This window comes from Salvia hispanica, chromosome 6 (assembly GCF_023119035.1).
Source record: "Salvia hispanica cultivar TCC Black 2014 chromosome 6, UniMelb_Shisp_WGS_1.0, whole genome shotgun sequence".
NCBI classification, from domain to species: domain Eukaryota; kingdom Viridiplantae; phylum Streptophyta; class Magnoliopsida; order Lamiales; family Lamiaceae; genus Salvia; species Salvia hispanica.
This window is the reverse complement of record NC_062970.1, coordinates 48,066,589-48,079,622: the sequence shown is the minus strand read 5'-3', so window position 1 is coordinate 48,079,622 and position 13,034 is coordinate 48,066,589. Positions and strand designations below refer to the sequence as shown.

Here is a 13,034-nt window from a genome sequence, read left to right as displayed (position 1 = left end):
TATAAAACTAATACTTTAAAAGTAGGACCCACATTCCACCAACTTTTTTAACTCACTTTTCATTACATTTCTTAAAACCCGTGTCGGGTTAAAGTGTGCCAAAATTTGGGGGACGGAGGTAGTACATTTCTTAAAATTCGTGACCGGTTAAAATATGACAAAGTTTAAGGAACGGTGAGAGAGTATTTTCCTTTTGCTTGTATCCATCTTTCTTTCTCTATAAATAGACCTAAATCCTTTGCTTTTACTAACACATCAATCTCTAAATCCAAAATATGTCAAACAATTTGATGAAGAAAAAGCTTCAAGGCAAAGTAGCAATTGTAACCGGCGGCGCCAGCGGCATCGGCGAGACCACCGCCCGCGTCCTGGCTGATCACAGGGCGCGTGCGGTGGTGATTGCCGATATCCAATCTGAAAAGGGCCGCGCTGTGGCCGAATCCATCGGCCTGCAGCGCTGCAGCTACGTCCAGTGCGACGTGGCGGACGAGGAACAAGTCGCGGCCATGGTCGAATGGACGGCGACGACCCACGGTGGCCTCGACGTAATGTTCAGCAACGCCGGCACCGTGAGCAGCCTCCCTCAGACCATCCTGGACTTGGATTTTTCGGAATACGAGCGCGTGATGCGCGTGAACGCGCGTGGGATGGCGGTGTGCGTGAAGCAGGCGACGCGTAAGATGGTGGAATTGGGAACCGGAGGAGCTATCATCTGCACGGCGAGTGCAGCGGCTGAGAAGGCGACGGTGGACTTGACTGACTATGTGATGTCGAAGCGGGCGGTGCTGGGGCTGATGCGGTCGGCGAGCTTGCAGCTCGGGAAGCACGGGATTCGGGTGAACAGCGTGTCGTTGGGGGCGGTGCTCACGCCGCTTGCGGCTAGGCAGGGGATTGAGACGGCCGCGGATGTGGAGAAGTATCTTGGGCCCTACACGAGCTTGAAAGGGGCAACGCTCACGGCGGAGAATGTGGCGGATGCGGTGGCGTTTCTGGCTTCGGATGAGGCAGCGTTAGTTACCGGAGTTGATTTGGCGGTGGATGGTGGCATGGTTGCCATGCCATTCCTCGAATCAAATTAATCAACCAATGTTTTTATAACACAAAATAAATTAAACCTTATTAGCAACGCTTTTTTTAAAAATTTTAAAAAACATTTTAAAAAATTAAAAGTCGGCTTCTGCTTTTGATGTCCGATCGAACCGGTCCGAGCGACTGGTTTCATCGGTCCACATTGGTTTCACTGGACGGTTGGACCAGACTGCCTGCCGGTTTACGATCGGACCGTCAAAAGGCGGACCCGATCTGGTCTTTAAAATACTCCCTCCGTCCCACAATAGAAGTTATTTTTATTATGGGGACATGTTTTAAGAAATGTAAGGAATAATCGGTTGAAAAAATTGGTGGAATATAAAACCCACTTTTTTATTTTGAAAGCATGCATCTCATTTTGTCAAGTAAAGTCATATTCATTCTCTCGGCAATCTTATTTTGATGTGGGGTATAAGAAACAGTATTATGTCTTTTTAATCCAAAACCAGCACACAAATCATCAATCTGCTTATTGCAAAACTCAAGACCATTCTCAGTTCTGATGGCCTTAATCCTTTTACATGTCTGAGTTTCAATCAAAGTCTTCCAAGTTTTTAGCTTCTCAAACACTTCATATTTATGTCTTACGAGAAAACACCAAACTTTTCTAGAGAAATCATCAATCACAAATCAAAAGTACACAACACCAGAGTGAGAAGACACAGAAGCAGGGCCCCAAACATCTATATGCAAATACTCAAGAACACACTTACTAACATTAGTAGGCACAGGAGAAGGAAAGGAGACCTTATGCTGTTTATCCAGCACACATGAATCACAAAAAGGCAACTCACTATGGACATCATCACTGGACAGAATAGCATGCTTTTCAGAATATTCAAACCTTTTGCACTCAGGTCACCAAGCCTATTATGCCACAACATAGTTTTATCAGATTTAACAATATTGGCAAAAGCTTTTTCACCAGTAAGAGGCACAACATTGCAGGCATATAAACCACATTTCTTTTTACCTTTAAACATACACATATATTTTAAAGTGTTGTAATAAGCATTTGTTTTTTATATTAAATATATATTTAATTAATTTAATATGCTTTTATTTACCTTATAAAATATTATTATACAATTTTTATATTTGGAGTTTACGTAATGATATTAATTTTTATTTATGTTAATTTTATTTTGAATATTCAATCAATACATAAAAATTACATGATCCGTGCGTAGCACGGGAGATGATACTAGTTATATATAAACAAGAGGTTATATATGCATGTGGTTCGAGACTGTGCCTCCTTTCTATCATGTCCCAGGTTCAATTCCCATATGTGGCTTTATGATCCATTGCTAACTCACTCTCTAGTTGCTAACTACAACTAATTTAATATCATAGAATTTTAAAAATCTAGTGGTCTAAATTTGCCACATGTAATTTTTTATTTTTATTAATTCAATCGAAAAATATTAAAAAAAAACTACTAAATCAGGGTTTTGGATGAAAATGTCAATATACTGTTTTGAAAATATCAACACAATGCTTTGAGAATAACAACACATTGCTTTAAGAATGACATTCTACATGTATTCTATTGACATATTTTATATATAATGGTGACATTTGTTGTTGTACGAAAAAATTGAAAAAATTTTCAAATTTTTTTTTTCAAATTTTGACATTTGAACATATGCAAGTGAGATTCTCGTTAGAACCTTACAAAATTATCTTTAATTTGATATATGTTGTGCGAAAAAATAATTTAAATCGAGAAAGTTATATCCGTTTTAAAGTTATGGGATATTTTTTAAAAGTTAGTTACAACTAATTTGTTGTAAATTGATCTTAATACCCTTATTGATTTTTTTGTTGCTCGTATTGACATTCCGGGGCTGATGATCTAGGCCCTTGATTTGAATATCTAATGTGGCTATTATTTAATTGTAGTTAGCAATTAGGTATTGAGTTAACAATATAACACTCCTCTTTTACTTGTTATACTAGTTTATAGTATTTTCTATCGTGACATTTAAACATTATAAAAATTTCCTTTCATCCATTATATACTCGTAGAATATCGATTATTTTGAGCTTCCCACGCACGAACATCGAAAAATCATATGACTATTAACATTAATTTGGGGCCCCCTCGTAAAATTTCTGGCTTCGCCACTAGTTTAAGAGGTAAAATAATTATTTTATTATTTTTTAACTTTTTATAATTTTATTTTATTTCCTTTGTAGTCCTTGGGTTTCCAAGTCATTTATAAATAGGGGATTCATTATTTTTTCATTAAGTTTAAATATTACTCCCTTCGTCCCACAAAATATACACTCTTTATTTTTAGTCCGTCCCACGAGATTATGTACTTTCTAATTTATAAACTCTTTACTCTCTATTGAGATGAGACTCATTTTCCATTTCTTTTTTCCTATTGTGCATTAAAATGTGTCCAACACAATATACATATTGTTGTAGGATGGTGGGAGTATAAATTAGTTAGGAATTCAAGAAATTAGGGATTATGTATGTTTTCTCTGTCAGTTTCATTCATTCAGTGGCTGATTTAGGGGGCCATGGGGCGGTTGCCCCCTCCCGGCCTTCGGAAAGCCTAAATTTTTCTATGAATCGAGCCGAAAATATGATATTCGCCCCCTCCATGGAGTGTAGAAATATACTTTGTTTTCAATAAATGTCATATTTAATGGTGTAGTCTAGTGGTTTGGAGGTTTGTTTATTTCTAAGAGACCTAGGGATCAACCCTTAATAAGAACATGTTTTTTCATTTTTGACTCTTTTAGTTTATCAATTCATAATTCTTTCATACATCAAAGTAATACCTTTAAATACTTTATAAAATCTAAACTTTTACTAATTTGCATATATTATGTTGTTATATATTTATTCTTTAGTTAACATTATTTTTTATTTTGTGTTAATCTTTTTTTTACTAAATTACTTATAATTTGTGATCCATGCATCTTAATTATTTTCTATGTAACAAAATAAACATTTAAATATTTTTAAAATCTAAATATTTATTGCTGTATTTATATCACATTTGTATATAATTTTTACGATGATTTTGAATGTATATAATATTTACAATAATTTTATATTCTTAAATGATTAATACATATTTGCAAGCTAATGTATGTTTACATTTTATTAACGAAGCTAGTGCTACTTAAATATTACTCCCTCTGTTCTATTGAATTTGATCCACTTTCCTTTTTTGTTTGTCTCAACCAAGATGACTCATTATTAAAAATGAGAACATTCTTTCTCTCTACTTTATTCCCTCTCTCTTACTTTACTCTTTCCACTTAACACACAAAATAAAGCTGTATAAAATCCCGTGCCGCCCAAAAAATATACTGAAATTTTCAACTAATTCTACCACTTTAATGACCCACTCTATATAACCATAGTGTTAACTTAATAATAGTGGGCAAGCATCAGCACTTCAATTAAAATATGCCAAACCCTTTGCCTATTTGATTTAAGATAAGTTGGTCCTCCTATAAGAAAAGCAATTCAAGCCCATTTTAAATTTAAAACCTGTGTACTCCACCACCACCTAGACCAGTAATATTCTTATATATATATAAACATAAATCCTTTGCTATTAGTAACACATTATCAACCCTAATCTCTAAATCCTAAACCTAATCTCTAAATCCTAAACATGTCAAACAATTCAACGGGGAAAAAGCTTGAAGGCAAAGTAGCCATCGTAACCGGCGGCGCCAGCGGCATCGGCGAGACCACCGCCCGCGTCCTGGCCGACCTCGGCGCGCGCGTGGTGATCGCCGACATCCAGTCCCTAAAGGGCCACGCCGCGGCGAAAGCCATCGGCCTGGACCGGTGCAGCTTCTTCTGGTGCGACTTGACCGAGGAGCTCGAGGTCGAGAACCTGGTCAAGTGGACGGTGCAGAAGTACGGCGGCCTCGACGTCATGTTCAGCAACGCCGCCGTCGTCAGCACCGTCCTCCAGACCGTCCTCGACCTGGACATGGAGCAGTTCGACCGCGTCATGCGCGTGAACCCGCGCAGCATGGCGCTGTGCGTGAAGCACGCCGCGCGTAAGATGGTGGAACTGGGCACGAGGGGCGCCATCATCTGCACGGCGACCACGGCCGCGGAGAAGCAGATGATGAACACCACGGACTACGTGATGTCGAAGCGGGCGGTGCTGGGGCTGATGCGCTCCGCGAGCCTGCAGCTCGGGAAGCACGGGATTCGGGTGAACAGCGTGTCGCCCGGGATGGTGTACACGCCGCTCGCCGCGAATAATGGGCTGCCCACGCCCGAGGCGCTGGCGGAGTACATTGGGCCCTACATGAGCCTGAAGGGGGAGACGGTCACCGAGAAGAATGTGGCGGACGCGGTGGCGTTTCTGGCTTCGGATGAGGCGGCGCTCGTCACCGGAGTTGATTTGAAGGTGGATGGTGGGATCGTTGCCATGCCATTCCTTGAGTCAAACTAATCAATGTTTGAATAAATTATCAATTCTACAATTCCAATAAAACAAGCTAGATTACCCCAAAATGCGCCCGAGCGCCACCCAATCGCTATGGCGATTGTTAAATAAAATTGGATTTTCTTTTCTTGAATTGTTACATTTTTTTTTTTGGTTGAGTCAAGCGTAATAAATTCATTTTTGGATTTTCTTTATCAGTTCTTTTCTGCGCAATTGATCTCTATACATACAGGACCAGGTATTCAGAATTTTGGCACCGGGAGAGTCGATTAAAGCTCTAAGCATTTAAAAAGCTAATTTTAGGTCCTATACTATTAATCTTTTACTAAGTGGGTTGTTCAGTTTGCAAGATTATATCTCGAGATTAAATATGTAGTGTGTTTGGTTCATAAGATAACTCAATCCTAGATGGATAATTATGTGATAATTAGTCGAAGCTAACCCCCTATGACTAAAATAATCTCACAACTCAATCCTAGATTATATCTTAGTATTATTTTATCAAGGAAACCGAACACCACCTAAGATTATAACAGGTCTGCTAACCTTTTCAACTAATTCAACTACACTTGGCCACTATTCATTATTGCAAGTCTATCTTGTTTTGAATATACATATACTCCCTTTGTTCCATTATATGTGAGGAATTTTATTATTTTGGATTATCCACAAAAATTAGACCAATTCTAAATATGGTGTTTTAAACAAATACTACTAACAATGCACATCATTTTAAATGTGGACTCCATAATCCACTAACATTACTTTCACCATAATTTTCCCTCATTCGTTTTTACTTTACCAATTGCGCATTAAAAGTCGTGACATTTACAATTTTATCTATTTTGTCTGACGGAGGTAGTAGTAAATAACATATGCACACATGAACTAAAAAAAATGTATGCACCGCTAGAAAAATCATAGGTAGTATTCCGTTATTTAATTTGCATAATCAAATATATAGTCCAAATTCTTCTTCATATATATATACTCCTACTAATAATTATTTCATTTTAATTTATATTTTGAATATAATAAAAATTACATTAATACATATTATTTCACACATGTACTTACAAAATTAAATAATAATAATAATAAAATAATAATAATAATAATAATAATAATAATAATAATAATAGTAGTAGTAGTAGTAGTAATAATAATAATAACTGGAAACAGCCAAAGGGAAAACTGTTGAAAAAATGCCAATTTACGAACCAAAATCAGAACCGCCGAATATGCTCACGGGCTGGTTCCAGTTCACAATTTTCTAAAAATCGGGACCAGTGGTGCTGAACCATAATCGCCAATTTATGAACTTTGGGTATCTCTATATGAGGTCATATTCTAATGCTTATAGCACCCTAATCCAAAATCAAGACCAAATCTCCACCCTTAGATTTTAAATTGAGTGGATCATATTAAATCTTACGAATCTCAATAAATAGTAGGCAAAATATCAACAAAAGGGTAATATCGTCATTATGTTATCATATGATAATTTTTGTGAATGTTTTTTTATATCAACATAGTGTATTACAAATATCTACAATATGACATAAGAATATCAACACTAGTACAAGAAAATAGCAACACATATTTATTGAGATTTTTACATGGTTTTATTGAGATTTTTACATGGTTTTATTGAGATTTTTTTGATGTATTTGTTGATAAAAATTTGGTTATCAACATTTACAAAAACTAAAATAAAAAATATCAAATTTCATCATTCGAACGTCGTCGCAACATATGCAATTGAGATCTCGTTGGTATCCTTATAAAATTATCTTTAATTTAATATATTTTTTGTGAAAAAATAATTTAAATCGAGAGAGTTACGTAAATTTAAAGTTTTAAGATGATTTTAATGAGAGAAAATTGACATTAATACCCTCTAATATTGTTTATTAATTTTCTTAATTAAAAATATAATGCATGTGACATTATTTCAACCACTAGATCTTCTAATGTAATGGCTAAGATTTAGTTTTAATTTAGAATTGTTAATTAGTTAGCAATTCATCACTCTCCATTCTATTTATACCAAATTATAGTGGGGAAGCTTCGGCACTCTAATAAATTATTCAGGAAAATTTCAGCATTTTTCGTCTTACCCTATTAATTTTTCAGTATATTTGCAAGTCGACTAAAATTTTCAATTAATTCAACCACTTTACTGACCCACTCTATATAATCAAGGTGGTAACAAAGCACGTGGTAATAGAGGGCAAGCATCACCACACTAATTAAAATCTCCCAAACCCTTTGTTAGATAAGGTGGACTGTAGATGTGCAACAGCCTTGCTTTGAGATAATATTTACTGGAGATTTTGAAGTCCAATCAGCCCATAATGCATATCAATCTCTTCGTCTTCGAAAGAGCTTCGCGTTGGTATCTTGCACGCCTCTATCGGAGTTCGGTAGAAGAAGTTATGGGCGTTACAAGAACACTGCGCAGTCCAGAAACCTCCACGCGGCCGGGTGAATTTATACACTGTAAATTCACCCGGCCGGGTACTGTAACTCAGCGGGAAATGGCCAGAAAGGGGTCGAAAATGACCACCCGGCCGGGTGAATTTTACTCTTTGTAATTCTACCCGGCCGGGTACGTTATTTTGGCGTATTTTCTTGCCAAAAACGCGATTTTTGATAGTAGATTAAAGGGAAAACGCCTAGGGTTCACATTCATTCAACATCTACCGCCTCCAACACTCACATACACCCCCAAGAATACCTTTGAGAGAGAGAATTGAAGATTGAAGACTTCCAAGGAAGATTGAAGTTGCAATTCCATAGATTCATTCTCACAGGAGTATCTTAATCTTTTCTCCATGTATTTCATTGAATTCTTTGTTTCAAACATGGTTTTTGTGAAGAACATGAGTAGCTAAACACCTTTTGTAGAATTCTTGGTGAAGATGCATTAATTTCATAGTTTTTATCCAATTAATCTTGTTCTTACATTGCTCTTGTAGTTATTTGATTATTCTTGGGTTTATTCCTTTCAATTGCTTGATCACCACTTGATTGTTTAGGATTAATTAGATTAATCGGGAGATGAAATAATTAATCTGGAAATAAGAATAATTCACACCTTAATGCAATAAAACTCGGGAGAGTTGAGGTTTTGAGTGAGGTCTTGGACCTAGTCGAGCTTTTTGGAGTTAGGGGTTTTAGGATTAGAAGGGGACTTCAATCCTAGCACTTAATCTACAGGTTTCTCACCCTGGGAGGGGGTTTAATCTATAATTGTGGTCGACTTAGTAACTCAAGAGACACCAAAGGGACGAGGGGGGCTATCATCTGTATGGGGAGTGTGGTGGCGGAGAAGGCGACGGAGAACCTGACGGACTACGTGATGTCGAAGGGGGCGGTGCTGGGGCTGATGCGGTCCGCGAGCTTGCAGCTCGGGAAGCACGGGATTCGGGTGAACAGCGTGTCGCCCGGCGTGATACAAACAGCGCTCGCCGAAAAAAACGGGATTTCGGCCGAGTATATGGAGAAGCGTATCGGGCGCTACAGGAGCTTGAAAGGGGCAACGCTCGCGGCCGAGCACGTGGCCGACGCGGTGGCGTTTCTGGCTTCGGATGAGGCGGCGTTGCTCACCGGAGTTGATTTGGCGGTGGATAGCGGGACGATTGCCATGCCATTCCTTTGATCAAAGTAGTCAATCTTTGAATAGTAATTTAAGAAAATAATATTATTAAGTTGAGTGGAAAGAATAAAATATAAGAGAGGAGAAAATAAGAAAGATAAAAAGAGAATAAAATAAGAAATAGAGAATAAAGTAAAAGAGTGAGACGGGGTAGTACTATGTATGTATATTTCTCTTTTTTTATTAAATTAAAAGTTTAAACTCTAATTAATAAGTACTCCTTACTCCCGAATATTATGTACTTCCTTCATCTATCAATGATCGTCCCATTCTGCATTTTTGTTCGTCTATCAATAAAAGTACCATTTTTTTTTACTATTTTTTATAATTGACTACATAATACGTTGACTTTATTACACTCATATTTATAATAAAACTATATAAAAGAAGTACTCACATTCCACTAATCCTTCCACTACTTTTCCACTAATCCAGTCATTCTTACTTTATGCATCACCTACTTTATTTTCTCTTCATTCTCCTACTTTTTTCCCTCTCATATTTATTTTATTTTCATTTAGTTTATTTTAATATAAATTTTTAATCTATGTATCCAAAAGTTTGTACCAATTTAATTGGGACGGAAGGAGAACTGCACAATAAAATAGTTGAATTATCACCAACTAGCATATACAATTAATCTATTAAAATAGTGTTCGATTTCCAAGATAAAATAATACCAAAGATAAAATCTAGGATTGAATTGTGAGATTATTTTAGTCATAGAGGGTTAGCTATGAATAATTATCTCATGATTATCCATATAGGATTGAGTTATGGGGTTGAATCTCATGAACCAAACACACTACAAATTTAATCTCGGATATAATCTTGTAAACCGAACACCAGTGGCATAGAGGATTTAATCTTATTTATATTAATAATTGATATAACTGTCTAAAAAAATAGACTAATTTTACCATTTTGGGTTCTCTACAAAAATTAGACTAATTTTAAATATAGAAAGTTTTAAATAAATATTAACCATATCATCATTCTAAATGTCGATCCCATAATCCACTAACACTACTTTCACCACAATTTTCCCTCCTCTCTTATATTACTAATTACGTATTAAAACTCGTGTCGTTTACGGCTTTATCTATTCTTTTGTGACGGAGGTAGTAGTAAATAACATATGCACACGTGAACTTAAAAAATCGTATGCAATCCTAGAAAATCATACTAGTTAGTATTCCGTTATTTTGCATAATCAAATATACAATCCAAATTCTCTTTAATATATACTCCTCCATCCTAATAATTATGTTTTAATTTATATTTCAAATATAATAAAAATTACATTAATGCGTAGTAATTCACACATGTACTTTAAAAATTTTAAATTAATAATTAAAAAAACCCTGGAAACAACCAAACGGGAAAGTGAAAACCACCGAAAACGGCGAATTAACAACAAAAAACGGAACCGCGAAATATGCTCACGGGCCGGTTTCTGTTCACAATTTTCTGAAATTGGGACCGGTGGTGCCGAACTATAATCGCCGATTTACTAACTTTGGGTATCCCTATATTTACCAAATTATATAGTGGGAAAGCTTTAGCACTCAAATAAATTATTCAGGTCTTACCCTATTAAGTTTTTGAGTATTTTTGCAAGTCGACTAAAACTTTCAACTAATTCAACCACTTTAATGACCCACTCTATATAATCAAGGTGGTTAGTTATAGTACATAGTAATAGTGGGCAAGCATCACCACTCTAATTACAATGTCTCAAACCCTTTGTTAGATAAGTTGGTCCTGTTAAATTATCTTTTTTGTTGAGTGAAGCATGATGAACTACATATGTTCTCGTGAAAAATCTAAATCGGGAAAAACCACTAGAACGAAGTTTAGATGATGGTATTAAATATGTTTTCATAGCAGTGTACCAAATCATACATACAAAACCACGAATTCAGAATTTTGGTCTTATCCTTATTAATAATACAAAACCCAATGACGACCCAGAATATATAGCTAGTGGGGTCGGACCGAAAATTTAATACATGGTAAAAATGAAGTGTGACAATTATTGAGGGACAGACCGTAATAGAAAAAGAATGACAATTAATCGGGGACGGATGGAGTAATATTTAAATAATAATTATATAATATATAGTATTAAATAATTATTTTTATCATTTTTGTTGTCCTTTTTGTTACAATTGAATACAAAATTTATAAAACTTGAATTAAATCAATTAACTACACTAGTTAAAATTAACATAGTATTAAAACTAAAAAAATAATGAAATAAAACTAGTTTACAGCATAAAACTAAAAAATAATGAAATAAAAACCATAAAAAAATATTCCTAGATTATTAAATCGCCGCTCCCTATCTTCTTCCAAGCAACTAGTTTACAGTTTTCTTCGAGCTCCAAATTCATCAATGGAGCTTCCTCTTCACTAAATTTTTGCAGTAACTTTAAATTCATTATTCTTCTCTAAATTTCCTTCCTATTATAATCCACAACAATGGTTTCTCTATATTTCTCTACTCTCTTCTCATTCATTCTCTAGTTTTCTGTAGAGGCGGAGTTGTAGTATGTGGGGTCGGGGAGGTGGAGTTGCCGTTGATCGGAGGGCGGATTATAGAGCTTCCCAAGCAGTACTCACGGACCAAGAGTGGGTCGGCCGACCCCGCCCGACCCCACCTGGGTCCGTCGTTGACAAAACCCATCTGCCATTTAATGTCTCATTTTTCTTTTTTCGTCCGTCCGCCAATAAATGTCTCATTTCATTTTTACCATATTTGATAAATGGACCCTACATTCCTCTAACTCATTTCACTCACATTTTATTATAAACTAATATATAAAAGTAGGCTCCACATTCGGCCAACTTTTCTACCTACTTACCTTCATAAAGTTAAACAATTTCTTAAAACCTGCCGGTCAAATATGGAACATTTAATGGCACACGGAGGGAGTAGTATAATAGCAAGTCCACTGAGAACTATGGTTAAACGTTGTACTCCCTCCATTACTGAAAGTTTGTCACATTTCTGTAACGACCCACCCATTTAGGGTATAATAAATGCGGCGTTCGCTAACTAGGTAGACATAAATGCATCAAAGATCATAGGCTAGGGTTTCATTTAAAAGGGATTTGACCAAAGCATTTAATGAACAATTAAGTAGAGGAAGAATAATGCCTTAGTAAAGGAATCCATCAAAAAGATTTATTGAAATAAAAGCTTAACAAAGTTCTTCCAAAAATATTTCTAACTGTTCATATTCCAAAACATACCCACGAAAGTAAAAGTATTTATCCCCAACAAAAGATCACAATTTTCATAATAAATAGCGGAAGCGACCAAGAAAGAAGTGAGGCTATGTATGAAGACACAACGACACTTTAAGTACCAACAAATCATCTTTATTATTTCTTACTCAACACCGCCGCCCGCTCGTCACACTCAACCTGCACATAAGGAAAACACATGCAGGGCTGAGTACGATAATCATACTCAATGGGCTCATTGCCGAAAACAGTTTTATCACAAATATAGTTATTATCATGCCATTTTTCAAGTGTCCGTCGGGGTTTTAACTTTAGAAAGACCCGAGGCACCAAAATATCTTCTTTCTCAAATATCACGGTCGCGCAACCATTTTTCTCATAGACGTTTACCATATCCTCATTCTACATGACAAGGAATGCGGCCGCAATCCAGGTCACTAGACCGGCCAACCCGTACGCCAGCACTCGGTCTAACATTGGTGTACACTAACCCAAGTAGAGTTTGCGGCTCTACAAGGATCCGAATTCGATTATAACAATAGTGGCATAGCTACGAGGGATAGGCACGACAAAACAAATCAAGGCATGAT

The 13,034-nt window shown here is 36.2% G+C and overlaps 3 protein-coding genes across 3 annotated transcripts; all 3 read left to right on the top strand.

Moving 5' to 3' along the window:
* The first annotated feature begins 269 nt into the window (after nucleotides 1–269).
* LOC125196896 ((+)-cis,cis-nepetalactol synthase NEPS3-like) lies at nucleotides 270–1,382 on the top strand. Its single transcript, XM_048095556.1, has one exon. The coding sequence runs from the start codon at nucleotides 276–278 to the stop codon at nucleotides 1,077–1,079; it is 804 nt and encodes a 267-aa protein (XP_047951513.1). The 5' UTR covers nucleotides 270–275; the 3' UTR covers nucleotides 1,080–1,382.
* A 3,315-nt stretch (nucleotides 1,383–4,697) lies between these two features.
* Nucleotides 4,698–5,720, top strand: LOC125193631 ((+)-cis,cis-nepetalactol synthase NEPS3-like). The gene has a single exon (XM_048091465.1). The coding sequence runs from the start codon at nucleotides 4,737–4,739 to the stop codon at nucleotides 5,535–5,537; it is 801 nt and encodes a 266-aa protein (XP_047947422.1). The 5' UTR covers nucleotides 4,698–4,736; the 3' UTR covers nucleotides 5,538–5,720.
* A 3,124-nt stretch (nucleotides 5,721–8,844) lies between these two features.
* LOC125195623 ((-)-isopiperitenol/(-)-carveol dehydrogenase, mitochondrial-like) lies at nucleotides 8,845–9,195 on the top strand. Its single transcript, XM_048093755.1, has one exon. The coding sequence runs from the start codon at nucleotides 8,845–8,847 to the stop codon at nucleotides 9,193–9,195; it is 351 nt and encodes a 116-aa protein (XP_047949712.1).
* The last annotated feature ends 3,839 nt before the right edge of the window (nucleotides 9,196–13,034 follow it).

Coding starts and splice junctions, on each gene's coding strand:
- LOC125196896 (XM_048095556.1), top strand. CDS start 276: ATGTCAAACAATTTGATGAAGAAAAAGCTTCAAGGCAAAGTAGCAATT.
- LOC125193631 (XM_048091465.1), top strand. CDS start 4,737: ATGTCAAACAATTCAACGGGGAAAAAGCTTGAAGGCAAAGTAGCCATC.
- LOC125195623 (XM_048093755.1), top strand. CDS start 8,845: ATGGGGAGTGTGGTGGCGGAGAAGGCGACGGAGAACCTGACGGACTAC.